The 13,064-nt window shown below is 54.2% G+C and overlaps 1 protein-coding gene across 7 annotated transcripts in view; it reads right to left on the reverse strand.

The window, feature by feature from the left end:
- The window catches only part of SEPT9 (septin 9), a 174,943-nt gene that overhangs the window by 11,812 nt on the left and 150,067 nt on the right, over window positions 1–13,064 (reverse strand). For all 7 annotated transcript variants that reach the window (XM_023510971.1, XM_023510970.1, XM_003786090.3 and 4 more), the window contains one exon: window positions 1,808–1,999. In XM_023510971.1, coding sequence (XP_023366739.1) covers window positions 1,808–1,999 — 192 coding nt within the window. The remainder of the gene's footprint in view (window positions 1–1,807; window positions 2,000–13,064) is intronic.

Here is a 13,064-nt window from a genome sequence, read left to right on the forward strand (position 1 = left end):
TATTACTACTATCTCCTCCATCACCTCCATCACCACCAACACCTCCATCACTATCACCACCATCATCACCTCCATTGCCATCAACACCACCACCAGCAGCACTGCTACTGCTGCAACTTTATTTTTTTTTTTGGAGACAACCTGACTATGTGACCCTCTGTAGAGTGTGATGAAGTTACAAAGTTATAGCTCACAGCAACCTCCAACTCTTTGGCTTAAGCAATTCTTTTGCCTCAGCCTTCTTTTTTTTGAGACAGAGTCTTATTATGTTGCCCTCAGTAGAGTGCCATGGTGTCACAGCTCAGTAACCTCAAACTCTTGGATTTAAGTGATCCTCTTGCCTCAACCTCCCAAGTAGCTGGGACTACAGGTGCCTGCCACAACGTCCAGCTATTTTTGGTTGCAGTTTTCGTTGTTGTTTTGGCAGGCCCAGGCTGGATTCGGACCTGCCAGTTTCGGAGCATATGGCTAGTGCCCTAGCCTCTTTGAGCTACAGGTGCCAAGCCAGCTGCAACTTCTTGAGTGCCCACATGTCAGGGACCTGCCAGGGGCCCACACGTACCATCTCACTTGATGGGATTATTCCACTTTATAGATGAGGAACCAAACTGCACAGAGGAGAAGGCTAGGGGAAGACACCTAGGCTCACACCACTAAGTTAGGACAGAGCTGGGCTTCTACCTTGAGACCGTGGACCTCCAGACAGGTGTCCTTCCACCTGGCTGCAGCTTTGCAGGTGGAACACTACTGATCAGGAGGGAGAAGAGCAGACACTAATGGCCACTTTGGGGCCAGCACCCCTAGCATGTGGGTCTCTAGACTTCTTTCAACAGCATAAAAATTTTCCTAGAGGGTCTCGTCCCTCACCCAGCATCCCTGAGAGGCAAAGACCTTGAGCAGGAATGGGAGCCATCATCGTCCTCAGGTGAGAAAGGACAAAGAGGTCCAGACAGACGAAGTGGCCTCCAGGCACCCTTCCTAGAGGTCGGGGCCGAGCCACCTCCCTGGGCCCCTCAGAGGAGTGGGCAGCACATGGTCTGGGGCAGACATCCTCAAACTACGGCCCGTGGATCACATGCAGCCTGCCTAGGATATTTATCGGGCCCGCCAGGTGTTTTTGCTGCCACTGTCTGTCCTGTTTAGCAGCCAACTCGTCTCGGAGCCCGCAGTCCGACCCTCCAACGGTCTGAGGGACAGTGAACTGGCCCCCTGTTTAAAAAGTTTGAGGACCCCTGGTCTGGGGAGTCAAAATAGTGATTCTGGTTCTCTGCCCTTGCAAACCACCTGGATAACGTGTGCCCCTCCCAGGGTTGTAGCACGGGCTGAATGGGACCCAGGGGCTTTAGAAACTAGAGACCCCCCAGTGTAAACCCTAGTTGGGCCCCTCATCCTTTCCAGTTCTGACTGGCCAAGGACCTCCCCTGGGTGACTCCAGCTCTGTAGGGTCATGGACTGGGTTGGGTGCTGAAGCCACACATCCCCTCTCCCCAAGTGTCCAGCCAGGCCTGCTGGGTGTGGGGGGAGCCAGGCTGCAGCCACAGCCAGGGGGAAGCTTCCACAGAACTCAGAGCCCAAGGTGGATTTTGCTGGTCCCTGGACTCACCCAGGCTATCTCAGGGGTCCCTAATGTAAGGACAGAGGTCCCACTGATGAGCTGATGTTGGCTGTGGAACCTTCCTCCCAGGCACACACAGTGGCATTGGCAATTCATCCTTGAGGGCAGGGGTGTCGCCCCATTTTACAGAGGGTAGACTGAGCCTGGGAGCTCATGCTGAGGCTGGTTCCCGCGGAGGTTTCAGGAACTCACCGACCACCATGATGTTGAACTCGAAGCCCTGCTTCATGGCCTTCCTGCGCATCTGCTCCAGGATGGAGTCGATCCCCACGTAGCCGAAGTCCACAGGGGCCTTCTCGTTCCGGGGTGCGGGCATCTGCTTGAGCCCAGCGTCTCTGGAGGTGTCGGCCATGTCGCCAATGCAGCTGGAAGCTGCCTCAGTGGCTGCAAAAGGACGAGCAGAGGAGTCAGGAGGCGACAGGGGCGCTCTGTGGGCATCTGCCAAGAATGCAGGTGGTTGGTGGCTCCACCACACTCGCTCAGCCTTGCTTTTTCATTTACACCCTGCCAACCTGCCCCCACCCTGGCTCCAGGGCTCCTGAAAACTCCTCTTTCTTTGCCTGGAGAGTGAATGCTGCTTGTCCCTCATCCACACTGCCCCAGCCACCAGGTGCATGGATCACTCCATCGCCTTCACCTGGCTCAGGTAAGCAATACCTGCCACAGCCCAAAGGCCTTATAGGCTGCCGGGACAGAAGGGAGGGACAGTCTCCTGTGTGCCTTCTGATGAAAGGGGGAAGGACTCACACCTGTCCTCCTACCAGGTCCCAGTCAAGCTGTGTGTTCAATTCTATGTCCTGACAACACCGCTGGGTGAAGTGGGATGCCTGGGCACGGAGCTGTCCTGGGGACATGATGGGCAAGGGAGCACCAGCACTGCCTCTGCCCTCCTCCCTGGACTGGCCACCTGCCACCTGACTGCCCCACCCCCACCAGTAAGGACCAGGTTTTGCTTTCAGGTCTGCAGGCAGGCAGATGGGGCTGAACTTCTCGAAATAACTCAAGCTTCTTCAACGTATAGGAAGGCAAGAACCTTCCTCCTTCCCACAACCCCACCCCTGGCTTCCCTTTTAAGTCCATCTGCTGGTCAGAGGCCCAGGCCTGGAACAGAACCCCCAGGAAGTGCCTTCTGGAGACCCAAGGCTCTCTGCCCCAGCACACCCCAGACATTCCACACGCACACACGTGAAGGTCCAGACACACTGTCCACAGAGGCGACGCCACCTCTAACCTCTGTGGGCTGGAGCTGCCTGGCCAGCCCTCAGCTACCCACGGCAGGGCGGCCCAGCTGCTCCTCTGTCCCCACCCTGCCCCATGGGCCCAGCCTCTTCACGCAGCCCTGGCTGCCAAGAGGGACTTCGTAGCTCATCCTGCCTCCCAGGAGGGTCCACATAGTGCTCAGATACCTCCTTTCGTCCAGGGCTCTCCCCCTACACCTAGGAAGGTTCTCATCCCACAGGGCACCCACCAGGAGCATGCACATGGGAAAGGAGCCCCTGTCAGCCAGGGACTACGGACCAGGAATGGAGGCCTGAAGGTGGAGGGTGGAGCGCAGACTTCCAAGCATGTCTGGCCTGGCCACCCACCCTGCCCGGGTGGCCAGAGGGCCCAGCAGAGGCTTCAGTTTGGCTGCCCTCTACCTCCTGGGGAAACGCTGACCGACCCAGGAAGGTCTGGTGAGCCACTTCCAGTCCCTCTTTATTCTGTCCCACCAAGCAGTCAGGAAGGGGAGCAGTACGTTCCTGCCCCCTGTCCCCAGGCCAAGGCAGGCAGAGGTGAGAGAGGAGCAGGCTGTCTTTGAATCACAGTAGTGAGAGTCCTGGATTCCTGGACCAGTCACTTCACCTCCCTGTCCTCTCAGCCTCTACAGGGCAAAATGATTCCTACTTCATGGAGCTGGAGTCACAGTGAAACAATAACATACATAAAAAGTGCCAGGAATTGCCAAGGGGGTCCACAAATCTTCATTCTGTGGGGCCAGGGGCCCAGGCCCCAGCTGCCAACCCCACCCCCAGGCCCTGGAAGGCTCCCTCCTCAGAAACACTCTCCCCTGGGCTTCCAGCATCTTTAAATAAACAAAGACACAGCGCTGCATCTGGCTGCATCTGGCCTACAGCGTGTGGCTTTGGGGCCGCTTCCTGGAGCCAGCCTGGCCCACGTGACCGAAAATTGCTTCCATCTGTCCGTGGGGCTGGGAGTCTTTCTGCCGGGGCCCAGACTGGCCCCCTCCTGCCTTTCCCTCCAGCCTCCTAGGCAGAAAAGCGCTGCCCCTGAACTCTGCCTCACCCCCCAAGCAGGCCCTGCAGCCCAGGGAGAGGGACGGTCCCTCGGCTCCACGGGGCCCCTCCACAGGCACCAACAGTCCCTGCAGAAACTCAAACCAAACCAAACATCCTGCCCACCAAGGGCCTGCTTGAGAAATAATAATAAAAACACAGGCGAGAGCCATCTTGCCGCCTGTGGACTCAGGAAAGGGCCTCTGCACAGGTGACAGCCACTCTGCAACCCCTCCTTGGAAAGGTATGGACAGCCTGCCTCTCTCTGGCATCTACCTTCAGGACCCCCATGTGGGAAAAGCAGAGACCCCCCCACACCCACAGACATAAACTGAACCCTCACTTTCCATGGAAGGCCCCTCTGGGGTCTGGCCCCAGAACCCCAGGGTGCTTAGGCAGCTGGGAGGGACGGTAAGGACCCCACCCCACCCTCTGTGATGATGGAAATGCCCCCGGCCTGCCCTACCCATTGTGGTAGCCACGGGCCACCCACCGCTTTTCCTCTAATTGTCGTAAGATTTACCATCTTAACTATTTTTAAGTGTGCAGCTCAGTAGTTTTAAGTATATTCATACTGGCATGCAGCCTATCTCCAGAACTTTTTCATCTCACAAAACTGAATTTGTCCCCATTAATCCCCTTCTGCTCCCCCAGCCTCAGAAACCACAGCTCTACTCTCTGTAAATTTGACTATTCTGGGGACCTCGGGTAAGTGGCTCACACGGGACCTGCTGATCTCACTTGGCACAGCATCCTTCAGTGTCATCCCCCCCAGCAGGTGTCAGAATGTCCTTTTTCGAGGCCGAATAGTATTCCTCACTTGGATGGGCACACTGTATTGATCTTTCATTTGCCCATGGACATCTAGGCTGCTCCTACCTGTTGGCTGTTGTAAATAATCCTCCTGTAAATGTGGGTGAATAAATCCCTCTGGGAAAACCTGCTTTCAATTCTTCTAACTTTATACCCAGAATTGGAACTGCAGATCATATGGTAGTTCTATTTTTAATTTTTTGATAAACGGCCACACTATGTTCACATGTGACTTTTAAGCACTTGAAACTGAGTAGTATAGGAATTGAAATGAATTCTTACTTGATTTTAATTAAATTTAAACAGCTACACGTAGCTAATGGCAACTATATCGGACAGCAGAGAATTCTAGTCCAACCTACTCTTACAAACCGAGAAACTGAGGTCCATAGGGTGATTTTTCTTTTTTCTTAAGTGCCACTGGAAGTGGCTCGGCCAACCCTGACCTTCACTGAATTTATCAACCCTGAAACTTCACACTCACTTCTGTGACACGTGATTAACATCCGTGTTCAGACACAGACGATGCGCAAGGACAGCTGACCAGTATGGATCCTCCTCACTGAACTTCCAGAGCTTTCCACATGTGGGGACGCTCAGTGGACACGTATGGAATGATGGCTTTGTGGCATGATGCTGTGGTCTGCCCCTGCTGCTGGGGACATGCTGGCTGCAAGAAGGGAAAGATGGATGGGGGGCACATTTCTATAGCCAGCTGGAGGTACGAGCTGGGCCTCCCTGCCCTGAGCAGGAGCTGCTAAGAGGCAGGCAGGGAAGGCGATGGTGGGCTCTGCTGCCCCAGGCTCACCCATCGCACCCCCATGAGGACAGTCAGGCCCACTCCACAGCTGCCCCAGTGGGACGCTGCCCACCAGCCAGTCCCTACTGCCCCACCCCCAGCTGGCCCAGTGACTTCTGCCTGGGGCTGGGAGCTCACTCTCAGTCCCGTGGCCCATTGCCTGAATTTCTATTCCATACCCAAATTCATGGAATGCTGTTAATGAGAAGCGAAGGCTCTCAACAGTGAAATGAGAGGCTGTGAATCTACAGCCAGGGTGACTGCAACTGCACTCGTATCAGGGAGCAGAGCAAGAAGGAAATCCATTTTCTTAAAGTGGAAAACCTGAGCTCAGGGAAGTTAAGTAACTTACCCAAGACCACACAGCACTGCCTGCCTCCTTTTCACTGACCATGGCTGCCCTGAGTTCTGCTTGGAAAAGACTCGGGGGACAGTTTTGCCACACCCTGGACCACAGAGCAAACCGCCAAGCCTCTGCCTTTGCAGACCCCACTCTGAGGAAGGAATGCCAGGTCTGCTCCAGGGGGCTGGACACAGCCTCTGGGGCAGCCACACACTGGAGCCACTGAGTCCCCCTCTCTCCTCTACAGACTCCCAGGTCGAGGTGACATCACTGCCTGCCATGTTGCCACCCTCCTCCACAGAGGGACAGCCCAAGTGACCACTGTCACACAGCTGCTTTATGCCTCCTCTCCAGCCTAATCATTTGCTTTAACTGTGGCAAAATATATGCATCACACAAAGTTTGGGCCCTTGTAACCATGGGATGCTGTGGCATCATCACCATCATGATTTCCAGAACTTTTCGATGTCCCAGACAGAAACTGCACCCATATACATGCACTGCCACCTCCCCCGCCCCCCGTGGTTCCCACAGATTCCACTTTCCCTCGTGTGAATCTGCTTATCCGGGACCTCACAGCAGCGGAGTGCTTTGTGACTTGGTTACTTCACACAGCACGGCATCTTTGAGGTAGCTCACGTCTCAGCACGTGTTAGAACTGCCTTCCCTTTTCAGGCTGTTTATTCATCCATCATCCTTTCACGGCCTTGGGCTGTTCCCACCCCTTGGTGGCTGGGAGCAATGCTGTGTGAACACGGGGGTGGGGGGGCAGGCAGCCCTCTGGGTCCCTGCCTCAGGTTCTTTTGGTTAGCCAGCCTCATTATTACTTCTGTCCACTTGAGTCTCAGAAGGTTCTGGGCTGGGCAATAACTGACAGATCGTGCAACGGTCCACACAGAGCTTCCTTCTTGGCTCCGTGGCTGAGACTCACGGGCCCTTGGCTCTGGTCCTGGCTCCAAGTGACCCTTTACAAGTCATTTCACTCCACTTGGCCTAAACTGCCTGCCTAGGAAACTGGCTACATGTTTTCTGACTGTCTCCCCACCCACCCTGCAAGCTCCTTGAACCCATGGTGTCCCCAGCTCAGCAGCAGTGTGCCCAGCTCCCATCCCTGGGACCAGCACAAAACAGCTCCTTAAGAAATAGCACCAAGGCCCACCAGCAGGTGCAGGAATCAGCAAAATGCAGTAAGTTCATGCCGTGGACTATTACGTGGCTATAACAAGATGAACTTCAAAAAGGCCACGTATTGTACCCTTCCATTTATATGAAATGTTCAGAACAGGTGAATCTGTAGAGGCTGAGAGCAGACGGTCCGAAGTGGGGCACATGACTATTCACTGAGCATGGAGTTTCCTTTTGGGGCACTGAAAATGCTCTGGAATCAGAAAGAGGTGACATAACCGCCACCAAGCTGTACAGTCTAAATGGGTGAACTCTATGGTATGGGAGCTATATCTCAATTAAGGGAGAGGGAAGGTGGGCGGGAAGGAGGAAGGAGGGGGGAGAAAGACAGAAAGAGGGAGGGAGGGAAGCGGGCAGGAAGGCACTTCTAGTGGAGCTGGACTGAGAAGGGCCCAGCTGTGCCCGGGAGTGCGCACCAGCCGGCGTTATAGCTCAGAGGACAGCGGAAGCCCAGACGCCAGCACTCAGGCTGAGACCTCCAGCTGGAGTTGCAGGCAGTGCCCTGGGCAAACGCCCTGTCATCTCCCAGCAAGGAAGCTTCTGGGGGTGGCAAGCAGTCGGAAGTGCCTGTGGCAGGAAACCTTGACAGCTTCTCATTTTGAACCCAGGCCTGCGTTGGGCCCATCTGCCACTCCCTGGCAGGAAAGCCCTCTCAACCCAGGGCTGGTGGCAGCTATTCATCAGGCTCCGCCCATCTTGGGGACCTACTGGGCTGTCCTGTCTCTGGAGTTGATAGTGAGTCTAAAGAAGGGAAGAATGGGGCTACAATACACACAGCCCTGAGCCAGCAGCATCTGGGGACATTTGTACCAAGTGACAAATTCTCACCCATACCCTACGGCCTGCCAAGGGTGATGGTATTGGATCACTGTCTGTGTCTTGCTGGACGGGGGCTGGGGACACACATCTGGCTGGAAGATGACCCCAGAGGAGGCAGCTAGCGGATGTGTCCCATTTGGGGGACGCTTACACTTCATCACAGTGCCAGAGCCGACCTTGGGCGTTGGCCAGGCGGCTGATGGAGGAGGCGTGGCACAGCAGGCCAGCCAGGCCTGACTTAGAATCAGCACCCAGGGCTCCTATTCTCTGCCCCGCCCCTCCCTGTCTACATCCCACAAATGTCTACACACGTCCCATCAACCTTGCTGGCCAAATGCTGGGGTAGAGCTGCTGGGGCGACAGCTCCTGAGTCTCGGCCCCACTCTGCTCATTGTTCCAGGGGGCACCCGTATGACAGCTAGGCCTACAGTCCCAGGACAGGCACATGGGGCAAAACTAATGCCAATCCCCTATCTCACTCCAATCCAGCCTGTGCCCAGCTCAGAACCCAGGACTGCACGCCCACATCCCCACACGCCTGGCTCATCACCACCCACAGTATCTAAGCAGAATTCAAGGCCACCTGGCCATGACAGGGGGCCAGGGCCACCTAGCAGATCCAGGTGGACCCAGATGTTGGGGTACCAGGGGCACTAGTCTACCCTGCCAGCTGCCCAGGCCTCTGGTGAAGCCTTCCTTTCTGTTACCCTCAGGTTCCCCGGAGTCCAAACCCTGGGACCACCCCTGCTGCAGCCACACAGCCATCTGCAGATGCCTGAGCATCTCGAGCCCATGTGAGGACATCAGGTCCCATCAACCTCTAATGCTCTCTGTTCCCTGCAAAGGAGCTTTTCTTTTTTTTGAGACAGAGTCTCACTATGTCGCCCTCAGTAGAGTGTTGTGACGTCACAGCTCACAGCAACCTCAAACTCTTGGTCATAAGTGATTCTCTTGCCTCCGCCTCCCAAGTAGCTGGGACTACAGGTGCCTCTCACAACACCCAGCTATTTTTTGTTGCATTTGTCATCGTTGTTTAGCAGGCCTGAGGCAGGTTCGAACCTGCCACCCTCAGTGTATGTGGCTGGTGCTCTAACCACTGGGCTATGGGCACCAAGCCCAAAGGAGCTTCTTAAAGGTGACTGAATCCCCAGTGCAGGTCACAAGGTGGGGGGGACTGAGTGACCTAAGTTGTTCTCTCTCCCCTCCTACCTCCCTGGGTGCCTACAACGCCCTCTGGGTCCCTGCTAACCCCAGGTCCACCTGCCCTGCCCACTGTCCCCAGTGATCTCCCACAAAGATGCTGAATAAGGACGTGTGTGGTTCTCTCTCACCATGACCCCCCATGTAGGATTCATAAAGTTGGACACTCAGGGCCTCACTCACTCCTGGACTGCCTTGCTCAGAGCAGTGCTGGGCTTGTGGCAAGTCCTGGCGAAAAGTCTGATGAATGAACAAGTGAAGGAACCACGCTAATCACAACAGCCAGCCATACGCTTACTGGGGGCTCACCTGTGCCAGGTGAGCATGAGCTAACTCACGGAGCATCACAACAACCCTATAAGGTGGATACTCTCATGGTCCCATTTCACAGGTGAGGAAACTGAGGCTGGCAGTGCTTTTGTCCCTTCGAGGCTCACAGACCTAGTGAGTGGCAGTGGTAGGTTTTGAAGCCAGGCAGGTGACCACCCAGGCTGAGTACTTGAGTGCCATGAAAAGGCAGGAGGGCTCCCTGCATCCAAGACCCTGAAGGTGCAGGAAATGTAGCACTGAGGCCTGGGGCTCCCTCTGCAGCTGCCCCATAGGAGCATCATTGGGGCTCTTCCCAAGGTTAAGGATGCCCCAGTCCTGTCAAGGGGAATTAGCATTTTAATCTCCAAAACTTCTGGGAAAGGTATACCTAGCAGCATATGGGCTTGGTGGGCAGGGGGATCCCTGATTCTAGGAGCCCTCTCTGGGTTGCCTGTGGCTTTCCTAGAACACTGGTGCTTACTAGGCAAGCCCTGAGGCACCAGAGAGGAGGCATCACAGACCCAGGGCCTCTGTCAAATGCAAGTACAGAAATGCTCACCCCTGGCCGAAAACTCCACCTCCGAGAGGCCACCCTGGGTTGAGCTAACAAAATCCACAGAGGCCTCAAAGATGATTCCCAGCCTCTGGTATGAGTGAGTGGGTGGAGGGGAAGCTATTGTTCAGGAAATGCAGGTGAAGGAAAAGAGAATGGGAAGACAACAGGGCTGGAAACCAGACACAAGTGGGTAGATCCTGGAGAAGGAACTGGCCTGGAACAAGATGTTTAAAAATAACGGCTATAAACAACAATGGTGGAAAAAGATACCAGGGTCCTAGTAGACCCGCCACACCACAACATTGATTCATTTGACAAACATTCTTGAGTACCAACTTCCTAGTAATGAAAAGCTGACACCACAGGCTTGAGGGTGTCTGAATGAAAACAGTGGTGGCACGTAAGAACATGAAGTTCATTTATTAAAATGTTTATTAGTCAAGACTCCCAGGCAGATTGGAAGTAGTCTCTTACGCATAAAGACTCAGAGTCTGACGCTGCGGGCGGAATGGGGTTTCTGTGAGTCAGAAACCTCTCTTAGAAGATGATACAAAGGACTCTCTCCAGAAAGTACCCACTGAAGATATATACATACATAGGCAAACATGTGTGGACAACTTGTAAGGTTCAAAGAACTCCTAGGTCAGTAGAGCCCAATTTCAAAAATAACTTGGTCTGGTGGTGCCTGTGGCTCAGTGAGTAGGGTTCTGGTCCCATATACCAAGAGTGGCAGGTTTGAACCTGACCCCAGCAAAACTGCAAAAAAATAGCCAGGCGTTGTGGCAGGTGCCTGTAGTCCCAGCTACTTGGGAGGCTGAGGCAAGAGATCTCGAGGCAAAGAGTTTAAGGTTGCTGTAAGCTATGATGGCATAGCACTCTACCCTGGGCAACAGAGTAAGACTCTGTCTCAAAAAAAAAAAAAAAGAAAGAAAGAAAGAAAGAAATTCTGGGCTCCAGAGGTTAGGGGGGGTGTTAAAAATTATTAAAGTATTAAAGATGGGAAATTAATCCAAGAACAAAGGAAACGAAGAAGAGGGCCAAGGCTACGGCTAGCTGATCTTCATCCCTGAGCTTGCAAGAGGCTTGAGCCACCCAAGGGAGTACAGGGGCTGTTCACTACGGAGATCAGATGGGGTGGGCAGAGGAGGTGTGGACTGTCATTTCTCTGGGGGCTTTGAACACAGGCTCTTTCCCGTTACTCAACTCTGTTTTCTTGGTGCTGTGTTCCTATTAACTTACCCAAGCTACTACAAATGCCCCATAAATGTCACGGGGACTTCCTGTTCTCTTCTAAAGATGGAAACACTGAATATAAATGACCACATTTTGCAAATTTGTGCAGGCGGCGATCAAGGACTGAATTTTAAAAGTGCACATGGCTCATCTAATTTGCTAAGTAACTCCAAATCGAATTACACTTCACACTTTGTACAGGGCAGGAAGTGTCTCCTCAGCGGCTGGTTAAGACCTGGGATGCCAGAAATCTGAGCCTTTGCTTTCCCGCCTGAAACTCTGAGACTCAGCTCAGACACTGAGCACAAAGACTCTGGCCTCTCCGAAGAAAGACAAGGATTTGCAAAAGCAAAGAGTGGCATTTTTCTCCCAGTTGGAGCTCTTTCCTGTTTCTAAGGCTTAAGCAAAGTTGCAGTTTTATGGTTTCCTTGCAAATGTCTTCCCAAGAGCCACGAGGTAGAGAGAGTACCCTGGACTCCATGTCCTTTGCTGGACCTAGGAGAGGCAGGGCGGTCGGGGCCAGTCCCCATGCAGACTCCTTTACACATGCGGGAGCCCCCAATTCACTGCACGCCAAGACTCCCCCAGCGTTTCCCTCGTCAAACACTTAAAGCAAATCTCGTCTATTGTGGAGGAAAGAATCCCAAGAAGCTGTGCATTTCTGCCAACACAGGGTTTCAATTGGCCCCAGTTGGTAAAGTCATATTTGGACAAAGTCCAAGGCTCGGGGCGCCGCCCACCCCTTTCTGGAAGAGGCCTTCTCTGTTCTCTCATTTGCAACCGCCTCCCTTGCTGAGCTTTTTATCCAGGCTCTGCCGCCTATTGAGACATCAATCTTTGGTCATAGCGAGCTCCAACCTGCAAACTGTTGCTATTCACTTCCTAAAAAGCAGCTCCCAGGGCTTAGGCTGCAGTGAAGGAGGCCAGGGATGAACCCTCCAACTTCCTGTGTTGGGGGGGCGGGGTTTAGTCTTTATTTCCTTTCCACAGTCCCCTTGCTTGGCCGCAGCGGGTCCACTGCAGAGACAGATCTGGAAAGACGCTCCCAGGCCTCCTCCCACTCCAAGGAGCCTAACAGAAGGGCCAGCCCCCTCAAAGCAATCAGCACCCCCCAGCACTCCCATGGCAGAAGTGGCCAAACTACCACAGAAATGCATGCCAATGCCTTTAGCTCTTGGTGAATGTTTGCAAAGTTAAAAGGAAAAAGAAAAAGTCCCCCCCCCCCAGGGGTGGTGGACGCCAGCCATGTGTTACAGGATGGAATTTCCTCTTATCAGGGTGTCCCCCTGGCTGGGGGTGCACAGCCCCCTCCTATCAGCAGGGCTGTCAGCAGATACACACCAGAGCCCAGTGGTGAAATGCAGACAGGGCTGGGGGCTTGGCCTGTCCCAACATATGAAATTATTTGAAATAACAAACAGAAGACAAGGGTCTCCAGGGTATAGCAGGGTGTCCCCTGCCAGGAGCTGAGTGGAAAATAAGCTTTCCTCCCCAGAGATATCAAGCAACTCCCACTGCCTAATGCCAGGTGGCCTCAGCACGCAGGAGGCTGAGGCAGGCAGGGAGGGGCACATTCCTAGGCCCTGCGTGGGAGCCTGACTGAGCGCCCCAATGGCAGAGGGGCCTATAACTCATGGCCAGACATCTCCCGGTCTGATTCCAAGGAGGGTCTGGAAACGTTGGGGAGAATGTGGGACAGGGTGGCAGCACCGGGTGCCCCCATGTGGGGGGAGGAGGTATAAGGAGTGGACCACAATGCCAGCATAGGCCCTCAGCTTCCTAAGTCTCACCTTTGTTGTCCCACCTGGACTCCTCCCCTCTCTCAGCAGGGCATCCAAAACAAAAATCCCCATCCCAGCCACCTCCATCCACCCCCTAGTTCTCCCACAGGAACCAATCAACCAAAGGATAAGCCA

Source organism: Otolemur garnettii, unplaced genomic scaffold (genome assembly GCF_000181295.1).
Source record: "Otolemur garnettii isolate 467f Iridium unplaced genomic scaffold, OtoGar3 scaffold00018, whole genome shotgun sequence".
Taxonomy (NCBI): domain Eukaryota; kingdom Metazoa; phylum Chordata; class Mammalia; order Primates; family Galagidae; genus Otolemur; species Otolemur garnettii.